At 39.3% G+C, this 23,033-nt stretch overlaps 1 protein-coding gene across 2 annotated transcripts in view; it reads left to right on the top strand.

Annotated features, from left to right (window-relative positions):
- The window catches only part of CNTNAP2 (contactin associated protein 2), a 1,098,090-nt gene that overhangs the window by 986,716 nt on the left and 88,341 nt on the right, over positions 1–23,033 (top strand). For both annotated transcript variants that reach the window (XM_085320206.1, XM_085320205.1), the window contains 2 exons: positions 19,759–19,977; positions 22,432–22,668. In XM_085320206.1, coding sequence (XP_085176332.1) covers positions 19,759–19,977; positions 22,432–22,668 — 456 coding nt within the window. The remainder of the gene's footprint in view (positions 1–19,758; positions 19,978–22,431; positions 22,669–23,033) is intronic.

Below are 23,033 nucleotides of genomic sequence, written 5' to 3'. Positions count from 1 at the left end.
TAAATTTTTCTGTAATGCAGTGCTTCTAGTAACAATACAAATCCGATCAAAATTTCCAGAACTTTTTGRATTTAAAAATGTTGAGAAAAATGAGAGTAAAAACATATTTTATCTTTTAGGACATTTTTACACATTTTTTGGAGGGTTTAATTTAAAACTCAATCCTGTGAAAACACCATTTTTTTCATTTTGTCACTTGTATTAACACCCCGACCACAGTCCTTTTTTCCTGCTCTATCTTTACTCTGCCATGCAGGACCCRGAGGTATGTAACCTGTGGTCTACAAAGCCTGCCAGGGTAATGATCTCAGACAATTTCTGCTCAGTGCCTTTCATAAAAGCAATCCACTGGTGCAAAAGGGCTGCATTGAGAAACTTTTGGCAGCAGCCACCACRTTTCTCAGAGCCCCTCATTTGCTTCACCAGTGTGTATGCAAAAATGCACACAAAATTTACTGTGAGTTCTCCACATAACTATACTGTTATATTTATGTTAATAGTTATGTGCAAGAGAGTTGGCTCTTGCTCTGTGACATGATAGGGAGTCGGTACTTCTGTGAACTGAAATAAGCTGTGGTCCRTCAGCATGTGTTGTTATTACAAATCTAGCTACTACAGCTAACCAGTTTCAGTTGGCCATTGCCCTAATTCATCCTTTGCCTTTAGCTGTTCTTCAGTGCTTAGGAGCAGACCTAGCRCTMGTGAARCAGATGAGATAGCAGTCTGCCTATCACCTGACAGCAATATGGATCTTGCAGGTGCTCTCCAGCAGTCCTAATGTTTTTTGKTTTTTTTGTTTTTTTTCTGGGGGGGGAGGGAGAGGTAAGGACTTCATGGTTGAACATGCCAAGAATTCACTTTCAGAATCTCCAGGACTTTCATTTCTCCTCCCCATTCAGTTCTTCCCTGCAGTCACTCCTCACTGTAAATGCTGCCTTTGTGCAGCTGAGTCCTGCTAGGGCTTTGTGGAAGGAACACCATGGTGTAGAGGRAAATAAACCTCTAGCATCCTAATGCCAAACAGTACTGCAGGCAGGATGCTACCTAAGTCTGTCTGAATATCAACTTGATATTGATAAGTCTGACTAGTCAAATTAGCAGGAGCGTGGTTGCAAAAATCCAAAGATTTGGATCCCCAAAGACTGTGGGGAGTTATGAATATGAAAATAAAACTGCCTCTTGCCTGTGAGGTGTTTATCAAATATACCAAGTTTAAATTTTCTGATTGAGAAAAGAACAAAATTTTGGAAGAGATGTATTCCTGAAAACAAAATTTGGAAGGGACACATTCTTGAAAATTTGGGAGGAAGCATCTACTCTCACTGTTTTGTAGTCAGATTCTCATGATACTCTTGCTCTAGAAAGCTGATTGTGAATTAAACCTTTTGCCAGAAAACTCTCCTAGAGATACAGTCACTCTGTATTACTCTAATGAAAAAGGTATTCTGCACACTTCATCCCAGCACCTCGAAGCAGTTTACAGACACTCRTGAATTGTGTCTCACTTATTATTCTGAAGTAAGTAAACAGTAAGTCAGATATACAGAGACAAAAATATGAGGCTTAGAGAGATAAAGGTCAGCTTGTATTTGATCTGGCATGAACATGTAAGAGAGGAGGAAGCTTTCATATTAATTTCTTGCTGGAAAGCTAGAAACATTTACCACTTCTGCTTTCAGAGATGTCACATAGCTGATAACCCCTGCAATGTGAGCCACCCTGAAAGTCTCCCCAAGGAGTGATCAATGAAGTTAGCTGCTGTGAAAGGGATTGCATGGAGCAGCTTGCTAATGAGAGCAGCAGTACGGCTCCAGGATGGGTCTGCTTGCTCTGTGGGTGAGGGATGCTRAAAGCACGCTAATACCTGAAGTTTGCACTTGAACGGAGAAGTTCCACACTGCTGCTTCTGCTTGGTTGTTTCTAGGCTACTTAGCTGAGACATAAGTAACTCCTCCAAAGTCAGGCAAGAATCAGTGACAGACCACGATTCCCGTTGCTGTTTGCTTCTGCCTAGACAGCATTCATAACCCCAGACTGAATGGTCTTGCACATGACTGATTAAACATTAGTAAGAAAATATATTAATAACTTCATCACTTCTTTCTCCAGGGGCATCCTAAAGTGGAACTCTACCATGTCAATGAGTTTTCCCCGTGATACTCTCTAGATTCCCATGTGTTAATGCAAATACAGTTTCCATTTCCACTGCTTTATCTCTATGGCTGAGTAGGAAAATTGGTGTGACCTTCATTGTATTTTTTTAATTGAGTTGCTATTTTGCTTCCCTAGCAGAAGGCCACTTTGTTGAAAATCAACCCCCTAGGAGAAGGTGTTGCATTAGCCACACATCAAATGATGCATAGGACACTGAGGAAGCTCTTCATCCCAGGGCCCGTAAGAAGCCATCAAATCAGATGCAAAAATATTAGACTTCTTTAGGGAATTTTTTTGACCCAAATGCTTTTGCAGCATCATTTACCAACTCTTGTCCTATTTCATGACAATGAGAGAAACAAAAAATGAAATGTCTGAAGAAATGCAGGCACCATTCTTAAAAAAAAAATAAAAAAATAAAACCCAAATGCTTTTGCAGCATCATTTACCAACTCTTGTCCTATTTCATGACAATGAGAGAAACAAAAAATGAAATGTCTGAAGAAATGCAGGCACCATTCTTAAAAAAAAAATAAAAAAATAAAAAAATAAAAAGTAGTTTTCAAACAAAAGTTTATGACCCATCTTAGAAGGCCAGTTCAAACTGTATCCTTGTGCCTAATTAGTGGACAGAGACAGCTACCTCAGGTGACATGTGGAGAGCAAGCCAAAGGCAGGAAATAAGAGTCCCAAATGAGCAACTGGCTAAAACTGACCAACAGAAAATCCTAGGCATAAATCTGTGGAGAAATTTAGACCATCAAAATTTGGTCAGAGCTCCTCTTTAGCTAGCTTGGAAAGGTGCATGTTGCTGGGTACAAGTTGCTCTACTTTGATCTGCCTCACTGTCAATATGGCATTCCCAGACCTATACTACACCATACAGCACCTCCTCAGCACTGCCTCTCGCCTTTCAAGGGTACTGGCAGTATTTTCTCCTTGCCCCAAAAGCCACTTTAATAATCACTTTATGCCACAATGTCTTAGGAGTCAGTTGCAACTCACGTAAGGAGGTACAAGGGAGAGCTGGCTGGCAATAAAAAAAGCATAGCTCTCCCTAACTTCAGTTTATATTGCACTAAGTATATACAACACATGGCATACCATTTCTAGCCCCATCACCCACTAGCTCATAACAGGTCTTTTCCCTCATTTCCAGTCTAATTTGTGTTAAATGATGAAACTTCATACACTTTGTTACCATCTTCAAGTATGCTGTTCTTTTCCCTACAGAAAATACAGATAAATATTTGTTACAGTGCACAGAATTACTGTATGTCCTAGGCATGCAGCAAAGGTCTTCTGGGTCCTTGAATTTCATTCCTTGCTGCCAGACAGCCACAATGCATAATCCATACTGAGCTCCCTAATTAAAAATAGCTTGAATTTTTTGCCTGCTGGAGAAATGTTTCAGATCTTCACACCTCTGATGGTTAGAAGACTCCTAATTTCTGACTTAYTTGCATCATTTGTTTATAGCCATTCMTTCTTGTTTCAGTATTATTCTTTGGCTGAACTATTTGCCCTATCTAGCATTTACTTCACTTCCCCCTTGTGTATTTATGGGGCAATCATATCTTCTCATAGCTTTTAATTGCTRTGTTAAGCAAGACAAACTCACATCRTGTTTTCTCATAAGATAATTTCTCTTGTTCCTTTCTCTTGTTATGCTAATAGGCTTCTCTCTGTTCATTTCACGTTGAATTCATCGTCCTCAAACACAGGTAATCAAAGCTATCCACATTAATTCTGATAATGGTTTACCAGTACCTTGTATAATGGCGTTAATACTTACCCTGCTCAACGTGTCCTAGGAATTTTTGGCTGATCACTCTAGTTAATAACTATTATGCAGTATTTTCTGAGCTTTTCAACTTTGTATTATTATCAGATTTTTTTGCCTTATGCTGACTTGTTATGCAGAGGCATTCATTGTAACATTAAATAAGATCTGCTTCAAAACAAATTAGTAGTCAGAAGATTTCCTCAAGATCTTTATTTCATCCATTTCCTTGACTATCTATACAATTCTATTTTCTCTCTCTCTCTTCCTTTCTGGAGAAAATCAGATATGCTAGATTTGTAACAATTCTTTCACTCCAAAAATCTGTTTTTTTTTGTTTTTTTTTTTTTTTTTTTTTTTTCTCAAAGAAGAATATCCTTTACACTGACTTTGTTAAATCCTTTGTACACTTTCATATTCTTTGTGTGCTGATGCACATTAGAAAGTGGTGTCTGCTTCACTTTATGGCTTTATGGGCACTCTTACCTTGCTCAATTGCAGGATGAAACATGGGCACTAACTCACTAAGGTATGGTAAATCCATTATTTTAGATTATTTTTGTAGGTTCCTGTGATTTGAAGTGATAATTTTTACATAAACTGTAACAGTGAAGTTAACTTAAAAGGTAAAGACATGTTCCTCCAGCTACTCTTAGCAGTGAGTGTATGACTTCTTGCATTACTCTATAAGTAATATGTAAAGCAGCAGGATGCCACTTTAAGGACACTTGGTTAACTTCTCTAGCCCAACTTTGTCACTGAACTTTCTTGTTCAACAGTGGAAACAGCAATATATTCMGAAACAAACTGGAAGGATGAGTTTTTCTTCCTCTCTTTTTCATAGTAATGAGCCAATGTGGTTTGCTTCATGACTGGATATATCTCCTAGAAGCCAAGGTCACAGAGGCAAGATCCACCAGCAGATTTAAGCATCTCAGTACAMAGTTTTGATACTCAAAATACCTGTTCAGCTGCCACCTAGCAAAAATATTTCAAGCCAGCCTAAATCTTCCAAAAGAATTTCCTGAAGATGTATCTTCTGGTGTGCCCATATGTACCTATCTTTGTAACACGTGAGAAGCAGCTGAAGCACTGTGGTTTCTGTGGAGTAGGCACTGCTGTGCCTCGCTCACACAACCAGACCTGGTGGATGCTCTCTCCTGTCCCCCAGGAGTTTCAGACATCTCACTCCCAGATTAGGAAGAAGCATCTTTGAATATCTTAATCTTTTCTTCATCACTTTGCAAAAGTAATGGCATTCTCACCAAACCAGGGACAGAATGAAGGGATAAACCTAGCAAGACCCACCTGAAAAGARGCAAAGCACTAGGCAGGGGTTTTCTCTGCCATTTAGTATTTTAAAATGCTAATCTCAGCAAAGGATAAGCAATTTTGTTAACAACTAGCCTTGGGAATTACATAAATCTCAAGTGCTATTTCATTAAGTATACAGCCGATGTAGACTCTGCAGTCATCATGCCATACATTGATCTGGTATGGGTGACAAAATTTCAGATGGTCCTGAGAAGCTGCATTGTTTCCTCAGGTTATGCAACCTGAATCCAATGGAACTTATGTTCSTAATTGGTTTAGATATTTTGAGTCTCTCCTGAGTGATTAAATACCTTAGTACTTTGGAGACATTTTTAAGTTAGCCTTTGTGTATGAAGTGCTGGCAATCACTTAGCGTATTAAAAGTCTTAAGTATTTTTCATTGCTTTCACCAATGCAACTCTGTTTTGAAGAGGAAAAGATTTTATGCTGCTAAAAGATTTAATGAAAGCAGATGTGTTTTAATAATAAATTTGTAGCCTTGCTGCCACAAATATTTATGCGCATAATTCAAATTATGTCAATAGCTTTATTCATGTGAATATAGTGTTCTTGCAAATACTTAAGCAGGTAATTAATGTGGTTAATGCTAAATACTAAGTTTCTGAGATAAATTTTCCTATCGTTTTTACAGCACTTCATCATGGTTTAAATACTACCTTAAAAAAAAAAAAAAAAAAAAAAAAAAAAGAGAGAGAGAGAGATTAAACCAAGGATGGTTTAAGAATTAGTTGATTTTCATCATGATTTAAATCACTATCTCTCTACCTTGCCTTGCTACAATTTGTTCTGAGAACGAGAAAAAGGAATGTTCCATCTCCAGAGTTCTCAGTCAGGAACCTTTCACACATGCTTCAGTTTTTACATTTAAAAGGGAAAGAAAAAAAAAAAGTCATGAAAAATTTTTAAAAGCTGATAAAACCATGAAACAGTATCTGTGAAGACCAGCATRAGAGCAGTTACTATCACAAGACTACCATTCCACAGCTTTGTATAATTTAGCCTTTTTACATCATGTTGATCTGAACATCCTTATTAGTAAAATAGAGCTTGGCTCACCATAGCGTATTTTGAGCATTTCTTAGTGCACTGCAGATAGTTTTCGGTTAGTATGGATACTTAAAAACAAGTATTTTACGCAGTCATAAATCCTTTCACTCACCCTTTTATGTTTTTAATTGCTACAGCAGGATATAGGAATGGATCTCCTGTTGGCTTTATATTGCATGAAACTCATACATACAATGAAACAAAGTAATTACAGGAAGTTTTCTAAACTAAGGAGGTCCCTCACTGGCATGTAGTCCAAAACTTAATACCTGTAGAACAGCTGTGCCTTTTCTTCTCTGTCAGTCTTACAAGTCTTTCCTACCTCTAATCGCTATGAAGAGGTCAAAGCGCGTATGTTTTCACCTCCAGCATGTCAATTCTGTCTCCCATTCTTGTATATCAATCCGTGATACTTTTCAGTATTTGTGTAGATTTTTCTGCACTGCTACAAAATAAAACGTAGACAATACCAAAGACATCAGCACTCATTTTCTTTTTGAGAGTTTTATCCTGTAAGCTTGCAAGAATAAACTACAAGAATAGTTTTCACAGAAGACTATCTCTGTTTAAAGCTTTCAAAAAAGGGAAGCCACAGTTAGCAGRATCCATCCACTCTGCAACCCACTTTTCCTATACAGCCTCACTACACTGAGAGTAAACTTCAGTCAGATTTTTGGATGACTTACTGTGTTACAGAACAGCCCCTACAGAAGACTTACACAGTGAGGAAGGGGAGGGGAGTTAAAACCCCCCACAAAACACCAATAAGATTATATTAGCATTCACAATTCACACCTGGCCAGATTTTAAAAGTATTTTGGCAGCTGTCACCCAGGCATCTAAATACCTTTCRAAGTCCTACCTGCAGTTTCCAGCAGAACCTACATTTACTTCACGATCTACAGAATAGAAAACACCAGAAAAGAAGAAAAGCAGATGGGTGATACGCTTTTTCTCAAAATCACAGCATAAGAGTGACAGTCTTGATGTCTGCATTGCAGGCCTGTGGCAGTTTCTTACCACTTTCAGTATAATGCATTCTTTACAATTCTAGCTGATTTTTAATGACATTCAATGCTGAATATTTCAGGAGTTACTGAATATCCAGTGTATCTTGTAAGTATCCAGTTCTATTGTTCGGCCTTTTTTTTATTATTATTTATTTATTTATTTTAAAAAAAAGAACTGTCCTGACTTCATAGCAGTTTTTTATAAAAAGGGAGCTCTGTCTTCTCAAGGAGTACCTCAGTATTTTACCGTGCTCTAGCTGTAATTTGATTTCATGAACTTTAGCACCAACTTTTCTTTTGCCTTTCATCCACTAAAAATAACTACCAATTACAGCAAATCCATAATAGGATACATGAGGGAGTTCAGAGTCACAGGATAKCTGAGGTTGGAAGGGACCTCTAGAGATCATCTAGTCCAACCCCCTGCTCAATCAGGGTTGCGTAGAGCACATTACTGAGGATTGTGTGCAGATGGCTTTTGAAGATCTCGAAGGAAGGAGACTCCACATCTGCTCTGGGCAACCTCTTCCAGTRCTCTGTCATCCTAACAGTAAATAAGGTTTTCATCATGCTCAGATGGAGATTCCTGTGTTTGTGCTTGTTTCCTTTCATCTTATTGCTCAGCACCCCAGGAAAGAATCTGGCCCCATCTTTTTTACAACCTCCCTTCAGATACTTACACACGTTGATGCAATTTCCTCCCTCAGCCTTCTCTTCTCCAGGCTGAAGAGTCCCAGCTGTTTCCTCATAGGAGACATGCTCCAGTCCCTTCATCATCTTAGTACCCTTCACTGKACTCACTGCAGTAGCTCCATGTCTCTCTTGTATTGAGGAACCCAGAACTGGACACAGTACTCTGGATGCAGCCTCACAAGGCTGARTAGAGGGGCAGGATCACCTCCCTCCACCTGCTGGCAACACTTTTCCTAATGCACCCCAGGATACTGTTGGCCTTCTTGGCCAAAAGGACATGTTGCTACCTCACAGTCAACKTCTTGTGCTCCAAGACTCACAGGCCCATCCCTGCAGAGCTGCTTGCCAACAGATCAATCCCCAGCCTGGAATAACGTGGGGTTATTCTTCCCTAGGTGCAGGACGCTGCACTTGCTTTATTGAACTTCATAGAATTCCTGGGGGGTGGTCTTAGGAGTCCGGATGGAAGCAAAGATGGATGGAAGGCATCTCTGCCTTCTGTGTCCTTCATCRCTAGGACCTCTGCCCCATTTAGTAGCGGGCTCACTTTCCCCTWAGTTTTCTTTTGTTACTGATGTATTTAAAGAAATCCTTCTTGTTATCCTTGGCATCCCTTGGCCTTCCTAGTCACATCCCTGCATACTTAGACAACGTTCCTATATTCCTCCCAAGTGGCCTGTCCCTGCTTCCATCTTTCGTGCACTTCCTTCTGTTTGAATTTTGCTAGGAACTCCTTGTTCATCCATGCAGGTCTCTTGCCCTCTTTGCTTGACTTCTTGCTCATTGGGATGCACTGCTTTTGAGCTTGGAGGACGTGATCTTTGAATATTAACCAGTTGGTTTGGACCCATCTTTGTTCTAGGGCCCTATCCCATGGAATTCTTCCAAGAAGGTCCCTGAAGCAGCAAGTTTGCTTTCATGAAGTGGACTTCATGAGAACCCCTGGAGGATTGTGATCCTACTTTTTGCTCTGCTTCCTCCACACAGGATCCTGAACTYCACCATCTCACTGTCATTGCAGCCAAGGCTGCCCCCAGCCTTCACATCTCTAATCAGCCTTTCCTTGTATGTTAGTATAGGGACTAGCAGCACACCTCCACTCATTGGCTTTTCCATCACCTCTATCAAAAAATTATCATCARTGCTCTCCAGGAGTCTCCTGGACTGCTTATGCCTAGCTGTGTTGTCCTTCCAGCAGATAYCAAGGTGGTTAAGGTCCCCCATTAGAACCAGGGCCTGTGATAGTGAGGATACTTCCAGCTGTCTGTAGAAGACCTTGTCAGCTTCTTCCAGATCAGGTGGCCTGTAGCAAGTACCCACAACAATATCACCAATGTTAGCCTGCCCTTTAATCCTTATTCATAAGCTCTCAACATGCTCATCTATCCATAGGCAGGCAAATACATCACATGATGGGCAAGTCCCACACATCACCTTTCTGGCCTGTCCTTCCTAAAAAGGATGTAGTGCATGGCAACATTCCAGTCATGCAACCTATCCCACCATGTCTCTGTAACTGCAGTGAGATCATAGCCCTGCAGCTGCACACAGATCTCTAGTTCTTCCTGTTTATCCCCCGTGCTGCATGCATTTCTGTACAAGCATTTCAGAGAGATATTCTAGCATAAGAGGGGTGTAAGAGGATTCGCCGTAGTCTTGTAGGTACTTTCTTGACTGTATGCAATTGCAGGAGGTATCCCCGCATTACCAACTTCATATTCTCCCCTTATAACTCTTCTCTTCTCCTATCTTTCTGAGTTTAAAGCCCTCCTTACTAGGTTGGCTAGCCTGTTGGCAAAGACATGTGTTCCCCATTTAGTGATCTCTCTCAGTCAGTTGTCAATCTTGGATTCGAGCGCCTAGCAAGCAACACACCTCTCTAGACAAGAGATCAGGTCATCAGATGGATGCCTCTGTCCCCTGCAGCAGGGAGTCACCTACAGCAATCATTCCTCGCTTCTTCTGAGTGTTCCTGTGTAGCACAGTCTGTAAGCTCAGTTGCTTCACTTGAAGCCATTCCCCACTCCTCAGCTTGGAGGGCACTGAACTTGTTCATCAATTGCAAGTTTTCAGGAGCAGCAAAAGCCTTTCTCTTCATACAAGAAGTGACCAGTTTCCAACCTTAGTCTTCTACAGAATTACAGCTTACTGTTCTACATGGCACAGAGCCTGTCTGCATCTCCATTACTGTGGGAGATTGAGACTCTCAAAGCTGTAGTCTCTCTGAAAATACCCTATCTATTTGTCACTCACCTTCTCGGATGCTACACAGCCTGTGGTTTCTTCCTGTAACTCCTTTACCTGGCAACACAGTCATCAACAGTCTACTTTTTGCAGAAGAGTTTACTGTCAGCCCCAGCCTCACTGAGAGGCCCCAGGCACTCCATGCAGCATAAGACCTGCATCTGCCATCAGAAGGTGTGTTTGGGTGGCAGCTTCTGACACAGCTACAGGGGAAGGCCCTCTGTGGCATGCTGTAACCATATCTGAGGAGGTGTTCACTACTCTGACTGGAGACAAAGGCACTTCCCTCCACCTTGTTGCATAAACTGCCACATCTATTCACTGACCCCAGGAGCTGGGCTCTGGGCCTGACTCTTATATAGACGCTTCCCTAGCACTGACTCACAGGGTGCTTGGCCCACCCTAATGAAGGGTCAGCTGGAACAACAGAGCTCCGTAGCAGCAACTACACCTAGCTAGAGCTTCCCAGGAGAAGTTACGGACTCCTCTAGATGTCCTTGCCTAGCTCTCCTTACCTGTCAGCAGCAAGCACCTTCTAGTCCCTCAGAGGGTCCCCAGAAAGCCCCCAAAACTTCCAAGAAGGTTCTCAGAAGTTCTAAGCAGAGCCCAGGCACTGCTGCGTCTCTTTGCTGTCTCCGTTAGCTGCGCTCATGGCTGGGTTTCCCCCTCATTGTGATACCTTCTGTTGCGTGGGACCCATTCAGTTTTGTGGCAGAGTGTTTCAGTTAAGAGGGTATAACAAAGTGTATTGTAACCCACTAGAGACAGGAAAGGACGCTCCTCCTCTCCTTTTCCACTCAGCGCGCTGACTGCAGTTCCCTTTGTGTGAATCATCTCTCACAAAAGAAACCAAAAGATACTGCTCCTATATTTTTTAAGTTTTAGTACCTTTCATGAGATGAAGCAACAAGACCTTCCACTGATTCATGTTTCTTTGCTTTCTTCCAAGCAGCCAAATACTTGTTGGAGGAGGGCTGAATGGGAAGTAACATTGCCTATTTGAAATTGTATTATCTTAGAAACAAAGCAAGTAGGTATTTTTTCAAACTCTACTCTGACCATCTGATGTTTAACCTTAAATAAGTCATTTCACCTGCCTTTGCTCTAATTCCCTGTTGTATAGGGGTGATAATGATGTTTTTTGATGTCCATGGCTAAAAATTGCTGCACAAACTAAAATATAATCATAAAAGTATGAATTGTTTCCAAATGCTTATCTACAAAACAGCTAGAGTGCAGTTAGCACAACTGAAGTAATTAGTAAATAAGGATAATAAATAATTATCTTCCGAGGGCATATTTAGCCTTTGCAAAGTAAGATCATGAGAAAATTTGGTACTTTCATTTAAATGCCGTATTTTGTATCCCCTGAAGCAACATTAAATTCCAACTTGAATATGAAGCTAGTCTGCTGTGTAGGAAGGATGGTATTTTTGTTTGGTTGTTTGGTTGATTGCTGAGTTTATTTTAAAGATAAATACAAATAATTAATTACTAGTCATTACCAAAATCAAATCCCTCCTTACTTGGTCCTCACGGATGCTCACTCACAATGACGAAGGTGCCGGATGCAGTTCCATCTCCCCTTCATACTGAGCTTCCACTCACTAACACAATGGCTTTCTACCAGAAACAAACTGTAACCAAGAAGAAAAGTGCTGCATCTAATGGATATACCTCTTTCTAAACGTAACTTCTTACCCTTGTGAGGACAGGCTACAGTTGCGGATAACCCACTTTTCGATACGAGGATTGTTGAAACAGCATAGCTGTGAATGTGCACTTGAGGAAATGACTGTACATAGTATCCCATTCTATTATTTGCTTAAATACTAAAAAACAGAGGGGGAAAAAAAGTGCTCCTAGCAGAGCTCTGTATAAAATGGCAACCAGGAAGCACTGAAATATGCCAGCAAATGTTTTAGAATATATATAGACAGAGATGGATATTGGTACAGGCAGCATGTGTGCAGCAAAATTAGGTTTGATGCTGCAGACTTACCAGCAGAAATAAGAAAATACTAAACTGTAATTTATTGTTTATTTATTTGTAAATAACTTGCTGTAATTTCTCTGACTTTTCTACTGGGACCCAAGACGAGTGGGGATGCAATGGAGAAAAATGGAAAATGCTGGATTCTGTGATTTACTTTCTGAAACAGAATTGAGCAGGATGCCACAATAATGCACACTGTAGGTGGCAGAAGTGTGGATCACACTAGCAAAATCTGTATTTACTGAAGAGAGTCAGAATCCTCTAGCCACATGACGGCAGAGGAAGGCTCTTCAGGTGCCATGCTCCAAAATCACCCCATTACTGTGAGTGGTACACCATTGGTAATTGCTATATTTTTTAGTTTCTTTCTTCAACCTCCAAGCATTACTTTTGCCTTATCTAGCCTGAGCTTCAACAAGCTTACAGGTATGTTCTAATTCCATCCAACCACAGAGGCAAGTACTCAGCATTATGGCGAATCGAGGGAAACAGGGATAACAAACTGATTATCATCAGCAAACGACCAGYGCTCCTGTGCATCAGCCTTCTTTTCCACTGAAATTGTTGGAAAAAAATTACACTGCACTTAAACTAACTCCCTATAGAGAAAATAAGATGCTGCCTTTCAACTTTCATGGCAGAAAGCAAACCATGTACCAATATACCTCTATACTAAACCCTTCCTATCTTCAACTTCTGCCTTCCCTTCAGTTGCCTTTTCCACAAAACTTTTCTGCCATCTACTCTCCCATGAATTTCCCAGGACTGTGCTACAATGCAGTAGCATACTTCCAAGGCACATAGTATAAACTGAATATCTAAGATTAAAATCATAGGTGAGAATAGTAAATTTCAAGGACTCAGCRTGGAGACAGCACAGTAGGCAAAGATGATTAAAGTAGAGGGAGTCTAATCTGATCTAGGCAATGAAGATGGAATAAGAAAATGGCTAGCTAGTCAGGTAACTGGATATGTGAAAATGTATTTGAACAATTATGAAATGAAATGCCAAAAGAAGGATTTCAACATTTTTAATTCACATTAATCCAGRAAGGCTTGGTTCCAGTAGAGAGAAGGCTAGTATTTAGGCATATTTGTCCAGTTGTTGAAACCACTAGCCCCGGTATAAATCTTACTAAAAATAAGCTGGCAAAGCATCATGGAAGAAAAGACAACAATATATTAAAACTTGCATCTTTTAAACATGAAATAAAATAGTTTATTAATGTGCAGACTTGTCTTACAATGTGACAACATAATTATATTCATAAAAAACAGCACCTCTTGCCTAAACAGGCCAACATCTCTCAGCAGATGAAACTCCCTGTCTATTCACAAAGAAATGTCACTGCAAGTTTGCAGTGACCAAGTGTAGATATTGCAGATAGCAGAAGCTGAATCAGGTACAATTTGTATGCAAACTAAATGGTAGAGAAAATGAGGATCAAAAACATGAGAAAGGCAGGTGCTCCAGAGGAGGCTCATTTCTGCAGCTGACAAAGCCTTTTTTTATTTATTTTTAATTCTGATTTTTTTTTGATCTGTAGGATACTTTAAAAATTCCAAAGTAAAAATGTGAAACAAAACACACTGACAGTATCATAAGAAGCTTCAGATATTCTGAAGAGTTCTGAATCCACAAAGAATTTCTAGCAGAGTTTAATAAATCCTCACCTAAATATTCACCATAAATGCGGTTTCTTTAATCCCGGTGAAAAATGCCTTTGCATTTATATTAGTATCTTCTCTAAATATTATGGTATCACTTTTTCCAAACCTTTAATGATAAAAACCACTCACTTACACATGCTTTCATATGTTTACCTTTCATCAGGAAGCTAATTTTTCTCTCCTTTCAATAAATGTTTATAGCGTTCTTACTACTCAGGATGAAATGGCCTTTAAAAATCTTTTCTTCAGGCAACAGTAATTTTAGTGAGAAAAAATCAGTAATATTGTTAGAAATGTCTGGAACCACTAATATTTAAAAGCTAATTTTACAGCAAAATCACTAAAAATGCTAGTGCTAAAAGCAGTTACTGTTCTTCCTTTTTCACAGGGAAGTAATATTTTATCAATAGATTTTATCCTGTGGATTGTTTACTTCTTACAGAATATTAGTTTGTTTTATGGACCCTGACTTGTTACTGAATTACATGTGGTGGACTGATTTATACCATGAAAAGTGAATGTTAAATGATGTTAAATCAAAACAATAGCTTAGCCACCCTATTTTTCTTTCTTGGTACTTTCATAAATGACTGCGTAAGATCTAAAGAAGYGTAAAGTTGCACCACCCTTTTTGCTTGGCTTTTTAACTTACAGATAGATGTAGTGTGTGTCCAGTCTGTGCAATGAACCCTCACATTGAGAGGTACCTGAGCTAGTTCTGAGAAAGGTTGCACGTCTGCCTAGCGCAGCTCCCGGCTAGATGCAATATAGCCTCTCATTAGGACTAATTACTCTTGGCACAGCATCATGCTGATGCAGCTGTGCAGCTTCCAGAGCRAGTTCTTTCAGCACTTAGCTCAGGGATCGGCTCAGTCTGTGGTGTGGATGTGCGCTAAGTCATTTGGTCAAATGAGCAAAGCTTTTGCTCATTAGTTCAAATGACCATTTCATTGGGGAATTTGATAAACGATGAAAACTTCCAGATGCTTAGTCCAATTACTGAAAATGTGGTCATGATTTTTGACAACTACCTGATTATTAACAGTCAGTTGAGCTACAGAGTAATTCTGGTATTGTAGTCAACGAACTTGAATCAACAATTGCTCTATAAAACGTTGCTTTGGTAGCATTGTTTTTTAGTTATGTCCCTCAAAAAGCTGCCTCCTCAAAGCAGATCTTGTGTTCCAATTCAGCACTTCAGGGAAGCATTTGAATCCCCTTTCATATATTTTGAGCACCAGGAGCAAGCTATCGACACTCTTCGCATGTTGGCATGGCCATGTCACCCCTGTGCGGATGAGGGCAGCAGGGCAGGAAATTTAGAGATGACTTTGTAAGACTACTCTAAAACTCAGCTGTCAGATTATTAGTGGGAATGGTGGACAAGTTGTGCATTTACTTACACAGCTTTAATAGTCTAGAAAGTTAACTTTATCCAGTGTCTACTGAACTCCGTGGAAGGAATCCCAGTACCTACAGATAGAAGAGCTGGTCTTCAAATTGGTGGCGGATTCCATATATGTGTACATAACCCACAGGGTTCAGGAGCATTTAGCATCTAGCAGTCGATCAGGTTTTCTTTATTTTCAATCATTTCACTAAATTCTGTCCTGTAGTTTAGTCACTGAGCTGTTATATTTAAACAGAGGTTATATTTAAAAACAAGCTGTCCGAGAAGTTTGGCAGATTTCACTCTTCCAGAGATAGAATACTCTCAAACTGTTGATTTCTTGGAACAAGCAAGCAAAGCAGAGAGGAAAAGTATCTGTCTGGTAGTTCATAGTCTACAATTTAAGCCTATTGTTGTATGCTGTTTTACAGCCAAGTAAGTGAGCTCAGAATCTAGCCATATACATTAAGAAGGCATTTATGTTCTATGAGTGGGATTTCAAGAGGATACTAAAGAAGTTAGATACTCTTCCGTTTCATGTAAGTGAACCTAAACATTGGTGAGTCCCATAGAAAGGAATATAAATACATCAGAGGAGTGAACAGGAAGAGAACATGGAAAAAGCTGAAAGTATCTTTTTTCAGAGAAAGGATAATGAGAGAGGAGAGAGAAGGAGAGAGAGGGGCATGCAAAAATGTTTGTGAGCAAAGATTTTAATCCTTAACGCTTTATTTTTCATAGCTGATGTGTCTTTGAGCACTTTCATCTACTGCTCAGTGTCTTGGGAGCACCCAGCTGTCTGTCAGCAGCTCTTTCATTGATGGCTGTCTCATGACAGCTAGAGATTATAGCCTGCTATTTATCGGCAAGAATCAAGCTAGCAAAATAGGAAGACAAAAACTTGAAATATAAAGAATTCTAGCAAAGTGGGAGACTTGCTTATTCACAGATCTTAAAGGCTGTAAAGGACTACTAGATCATTTAGTCCAACCTGCTGTATAGCAAAGGACGTGGAAGTGCTTTCCACTTCCCAAGTCTAAAAGCTAAAGCATATCTGCCAGAARACCTTGAAAGGAAGAATCCAAGAAACACAGAATCCCACAGACAGTTTAATTCTGTTCCTTTGTGTTGTGGGCAGATGCCTCATAGACCTCAGACAGGAAAATTGTGGTACCCGAACAGAACTGAAAACAAGTAAGTTACTGCTACACAGCAAGAACAGCGAGAAGGGCAATTTATTTGCAAAGTTGCACTTCTCTACAGTTCTACCTTTTGAGCAGATGGCTGCAAATGACCTAAGACCTTAGAAAATTGAATCGGTGGAAGGATCATGTTCAGATTTAATTATATGTAATTGTTCAAGGCACAGAAAGGGTAAAACTGTATGTAGCCACAAGTCTCGGTTTATTAAGTGAATGTGTGTGGCAGGAGCACATAAAAAAAATCACCCTTGTTCAGTTTTATGGAATTTCCATCACAAAACTTTGTACTGACTGACTACACTTAATGTTATTTTCTCTGTTGATTTCTTAACTAAACAACTTCAGATACTCATTCAGTGTCTGATCCCYATTCTCATTTCTTAGAACAACTGGCTTGAGTTTTATGGTATTTGATTGAATARGAAATAAAATGGTCATTAGGTTAGCTCACATCATGAGCTACCAAGTGACTGGCCAGTACAAATCTCTACTACCTGTGCTGCTGATTTGTTTTTGAAAAATCCTACTCTGGTCCAGCTGGTCACTGTAAACAAATGCCAACTTGTAAGCATGTAAGTTAAATGTTTTCTAATCTTCACCTTCAAAATCTGTCAGAATAATACCACAGTTCTGTGGACCAAGGATGTGTCTGAGGCAAAGATGCCACATTCTTCAAAGTAAGCCATGCTTAGAAAAAAAAAAAAAACAGTACTTGTCTATATGATGGGTTATGTTGAACTTCTGAATAAATTTGATGTTCTAGTTCTGTTATGATGCCTATACTAATCTTACCTAGAGATTCCCCTGGCTAGAGAACACATTTAAGCTGTAGACTCAAAAATTCATTCAAACAGAAATTGAGGATTAAGAGTCAAAACTGGTGATAGAACTCACCTATAAGGCATATTGACATGCAGCCTTTACTCATCCGCTAAAGCTTTTTATATTGACATACTTCATATTTTTTCAGCCCGGCAGTCTAGCAAACAAGTGTTTTATAAAACCCCTTTGTTTTATATGAATCATGTTTTTAGGTTGTTTTGGGATATGTCAACACAGCTCATAGATTTTGTGCTTCCCTTGTACTTCTCTAACTTCTAGGAGGTCAGAAGGTACTGCAGTGCTTTACCTCCCCAAATTGTAAGATTAAATATAAAAATCTAATATGAATTTATGCAGCTGATATTMTTTCTTTTATATCAAAGTTAATAATTTTCTCCAATAAGTATAATTAGATCAGAAGTCTTTATAGTAGAAGTCATTGTAGTAGAAGTCTCTCAGGCTGTGATACAGACTCCAGGCTAAAGTCATGCATAAAGCTGGACTGTGCAAGCACAGAACTTCTGCTTGAAATACCTCTGTTTGCCAATTCTCTATGCTTCTCTTCCTCTTTTAAAGGAAGAATAATTTTCATTTAAAAAATCAGAACTTTATTAGCCCAGAAGACCAAGAGCTTGCAAGTCCAGAAGAACTGTAGAAGTTTTCAAAATGCTGAATGGGGTTATGCTCAAGGCACCCACTAGCAATGTCAGCAGTGCTGTTAGTTGCCTCAGGATAAGAGGAAAACTTTGCTAAGGAGTTCTCACTCTTATAGCCACATAGATAGACAGCTTTTGGGAAGGAGTTTAAGCCCAACAATGAAGAGATCTGAAGGATTTCTTCAAAGGAAAAGCAATGGAGAAATATACGCACACTCTTGAAAATAGACTTGAACATAAGTTATAACTTAAATACTGGAGGGGCTTTACTCTAATTTCTGGTCTGCCCAAGTTTACTGGCAGAACTCCTGAATTTGTAAGATATGATAACATTGAAATGAAACCTTTATTTCTTTAGTGGCAAGCCTTGGCTCATACAGATTTTCTGTCTAGTAAAGTGCAAAAGGCCAAACAGACTAAGCTCATGGTTTATGAAAGGCAGTTTATTCAAGAAATGAAACTGTTTCAGTTAGCAGAGAACAGAGAGTAATTCAGTAATTAAATAGGCTTTTAATTTTCCTTTTAGCAGTAACTACTTTTGCAGGAAAAAAAAAGATTGGAAAGTGTCATTTGTATCATACGTTTTGTTTGAAAGAACATTCTCTGTAAAAAGTTTATTCTTACCCTTCCAGATTTCTTAAAAATGTYGACAGTTTAATTCAGTGTGACAAAAGCATTGTGAAAATCTACTAGGCCATGCACAAAAAATATTTCCCATTATTWATCAGTATTGTTAGTGATAATGATCATTGAGTGGCCCATCTACCACAATTTATCAGCCTTACTGAGTAAGATTTTGCMAGACTGGTTTATTAATTCAGTCAGTCAGATGAGAAGCCACAACTGAACTGAAAACATAGTTGGGCACTGGAGTTTCTCAGATGAATAAAGAGGGAGCTACTGCTTYTCTTTCTTGTATATTAGAAAAACGAGCTACATGGAACTCTCAGCTGTCTTTACTTCTAGCCAATACGTCAGTGAATAGTGAATGTTGTCACTGGTAACCCTTTCGTATGGTGTTCTGCTACCATAAAATATTGCCATAACCCCAAATTATATAACCTAAATTTCAAAATTGTAATTCAAAATTGAAATTCAGCATTGTATTTCTTCAAAAATCACCTACAAGTTATTAATTGTGCTCCCTGTTTAGTAATTAATACCAATTATATAACAGGCAGAGTAGGACCTGAAGGGATGTCTGTTAGAGCAGAACAGACATATATAAAATTTCTAACGTTTCTGAATCATCGTGAATCATGAATTGAGCACTATAATGCTGCCTAAGACTTTCTTTTTCAACCATAAAATCTCATGTCATTCGTTACTGCTGCTTCATATATTTATTAGCTCATTTTAAAAATTAATTGCTCCTCAAAAGAAAAAAATACAGACTTCTTCTGCACCACTTTTTTATCAAATTCATACTGCCCTAAAAAAAAGCTATAGAAATTGGAAAATGGAAAAATCAAAAATAAATTTCATTGTTTCACTYTCTTTTGATGTTTTTTCTAAATGTTGGTGAACATGTTTTTCCAATGTTATTGAAAGTATTTATGGCAATAAAAAAAATCTTATTCAAAGATACRGTTTGCTTTGGTTAAATTTTAAAACTTAAAACTGAATATGCTGATAAATTTAAAAAGGTAGCTGAGCTGTGTGTATTTTTAGTACAAATTAATTCCATTCTGTTTAGAAAGAACAAGTGAAAATGGTTGCAGCGTGAGGTGTATTCCTTTTTGCTTGGTGTTTCAGCTGCTACRGAGGTTTCCTTTTCATTTGATGTTGGAAATGGACCTGTGGAAATCGTCGTCCGGTCTCCTAGCCAGCTGAACGATGACCAGTGGCACCGGGTCAATGCGGAGAGGAATGTCAAGCAGGCCAGCCTGCAGGTAGACCAGTTGCCCCTGGAGGTGCGGAAAGCGCCRACAGAAGGACACACGCGCCTGGAACTGTACAGCCAGCTTTATGTTGGTAAGATGCAGGACCGGGAACCACGTTTTGCTCTCACATATTGAATTCTCATTGCCTCATGTTTTGTTAAGCAGCAATTAGTTTAAGGTGAAGTTTCCCTCCTGAAGCTGGTGCTCGACGGCACATACACAAAAAAAGAGTAAGAAAAGCATCTCCATAGTTACAGAAATAAGAAGATCAACTAGGAGAAAAATATTCTGTGCTGGTAACTTGGCATTTATGTGTTCCTTCCCATGCAGCTCATGCTAAAAAGTGCCTCTAGCAGGCAGTAGTGCCAAATTCCTTTTGTGCAGGGTCTCTCTCACACATCCGGTTATTTGCCATGGAATCAAAATATTCCGAGAAGGTCATACCAGGAATATGTATGCCTGCAGTGCACATCCTGGAAGTACAGCACTTTTAGCCTCCTTAGGTTTGGTCATTGCCCATACTTTTACATTCATGGCTCTCTTTGCAGTCTTTTCCCTTTAGTTCCATGGGCTTTTGCCCATTTGATGCGTGACACTGTATCACACAAATGGACCAAGTTAGTCCAGCTGCGTTCTGGAGTTGCTGGTCTCCACTACATTTTGAATATATTATTCCAGCAGCACTTGTGTTTCTCTAGCTGTTAGCCCTGGAGCTATGAAGTGCGGACATGCTGCATATCATTAGTTGGAAGCATATTTGCCTTAAATAATAAGCAAAGAAGCACTTTTCTACTTCTYTAGATATCTGTCCAGAGGAGAAGAGGTGAGGGGGAAAGAAAAAAGAACATTACCTCATTTTTTTCCTTGTTAGCTAAGGTTCAACAGAAGACATAAATTCTTTGATAAATAGCAAACTGTCWCTGCAAACTGTGTTTGTGTCTCCAGATGCGCAGTCATTATTAWCAAGCTCAGATTCACCTTTACTGTTGACCATGATCTCAATGAAAGGCAGTTTCTAAATAGCTGAAATATGATCTTTGTTTAGAAAACCTTTTAAAAGAARCATAAAGGATTTTGCTGAAAACAGGAGAAGCTGCAGAGTTCTTGGGGAAGTGTTAATAATTGTTAATTGTTACAGGTAGTTTTGAATTAACTGGTGCACCAACAATGTTCAGAAGTATTTAATGTTTGCACTGCCAAAAAGTGAATGTCTGAATCTGCACCAAATCTTGTTTCTGAATCATATCCATTTCATGGTGGTTGGGGCCCACATCTCAGAAAACAGAGTCTCTGCTTTAAATTCTTACCCTGAATCAGATAGAGAATYGATTTGAGTTAGAGTGCCCTGGAAGAACATCCTGAACATCAGGGGTGGGAGAGTAATACTAAATAAGAATTATTTTGGTGTCTTCTGTTCTACTATCCRTAGAATAATTATCTATTCCTTGGGCYGGAGAGAGAGCATGAGGGATGATGACTTCACATCCTATGGACTAGGACACTCATCAGTGAGRGGAAAGTTGGGAATTAGATCTATTAGGATTTATTTCCTTGCCACAGTGAACATTAATCTATGTAGAGTGGAACTATTCCATAATCCCCTCTGCTGAGTATTGCCTCCCCTTATCCCAAATTGTCCATTTACCACCATTTGATTTGAAGCAGCTGCTCTTGATCTGTGCTTGCAGTCYGGTTCCCTATCCAGTTAAGTATCAGTTTCTGTGCTCTGCTGAGGTGAGTGTTCAGATCTCCTCAGGAAAAGAAGGAGGATATTGCAGCATCTGCAGTAGAGCAGTAACCATAGGGATGAGTGGAGGAGAAAGAGTGAGAGCCACTCACTGTTATTTGCTTGAGTTTTTAGTTTTTTGAGTTTTAATCCAGCCCCAGACAAGGTATTTGCTAGCTGAAACCACATTTTTTAGCAAGTATTTACCAGGGAATAACAAAAAGAACAATTCTTAGTGACTGCCAAGAAAAGCCGTCCCAACCCTAATTTTCAAATGCAGCTCYTCAGTATTATTTCCTTCACCCTACACTCAGGCAACTAAACAAKACACCTAATGCTGTTTGGAAGTGAGCATCTGTATTTCCTATTGCAACTGAGGATGAGAATTTAAATCTTTTTCCTATTTGCCCACCTTYGCTTTGAAAAATGTAACTCTGCCTAAGGTATTATGGCATTATTGTTAGCATCCATCATCACTAGTCATATGGAACATAAGGCTGTATCTTAGCTATAGATCCAAGCCTATTACTTACGTTGTTTTCTCTAAAAATCATGAAAAGAAATGAAGTCTTCCAGCAGAGGACTGGAGTCTCTGCTGATGTAATCAGCTGAGGCGCCTGCTGTCTATGCTTATATCTAGTATGGTCTGAAAGCCTAGATTTGATTGTTTTCAATTTCATTATGGCATAGGAATTCCTTGGCTTTTCAGAGAAGCCACTTCTTTCCAGCTGTCATCACAAGCTTAGCAGGATAGTTYCCATAAAGCAACAGCAGTAAAATCTGTGCGGTGTTGTCCCATTGCTTTGCATTCTCTTTCAGGTGCTGCYGGAGGCCAGCGAGGCTTTCTAGGCTGCATTCGTTCACTGAGGATGAACGGAGTGACGCTCGACCTGGAAGAGAGAGCAAAAGTCACACTGGGGGTGAAGCCGGGCTGCTCTGGCCATTGCACGAGCTATGGCATGTACTGCGCAAACGGCGGCAAATGCGTYGAGAAGTACAACGGCTACTCTTGTGACTGCTCCAAAACGGCCTACGATGGACCRTTTTGCATAAAAGGTAAATGCCTTCATGCAGGAAGCACAGTATGAGAGGAGAAAAAACAGAATAGAATCAATAYTTCAGCTTTTATTAATTAAGCAAGTAAATCCTGTTTAATACTTCTTATAGTTGAGTCAAATTATACTCCCAGGGATTTACGTGTGATGATTTAAACCCAAATTTCTTATTAGTGATAATGTATGCTACCTATTTAAATCAAATAACAYAACAACAAAATCAGGAATGCCTGTACTCGTAGCGTGTCTGACAGATTATATTCCACAGTCCTGAGCTATTGAATAATAAATTCCTGCTAGCATTATGTAATGTTTATTCCTTTAGGCAAATATGAATTTAAACAAAACATACCTATTCTGATTTAG

Source organism: Rhea americana, unplaced genomic scaffold, assembly GCF_003343005.1.
Source record: "Rhea americana isolate MKP2758 unplaced genomic scaffold, rheAme1 scaffold_62, whole genome shotgun sequence".
Lineage (NCBI taxonomy): Eukaryota > Metazoa > Chordata > Aves > Rheiformes > Rheidae > Rhea > Rhea americana.
Note: the sequence above shows the minus strand (reverse complement) of the source record. Positions and strands in the feature narration are given on the sequence as shown.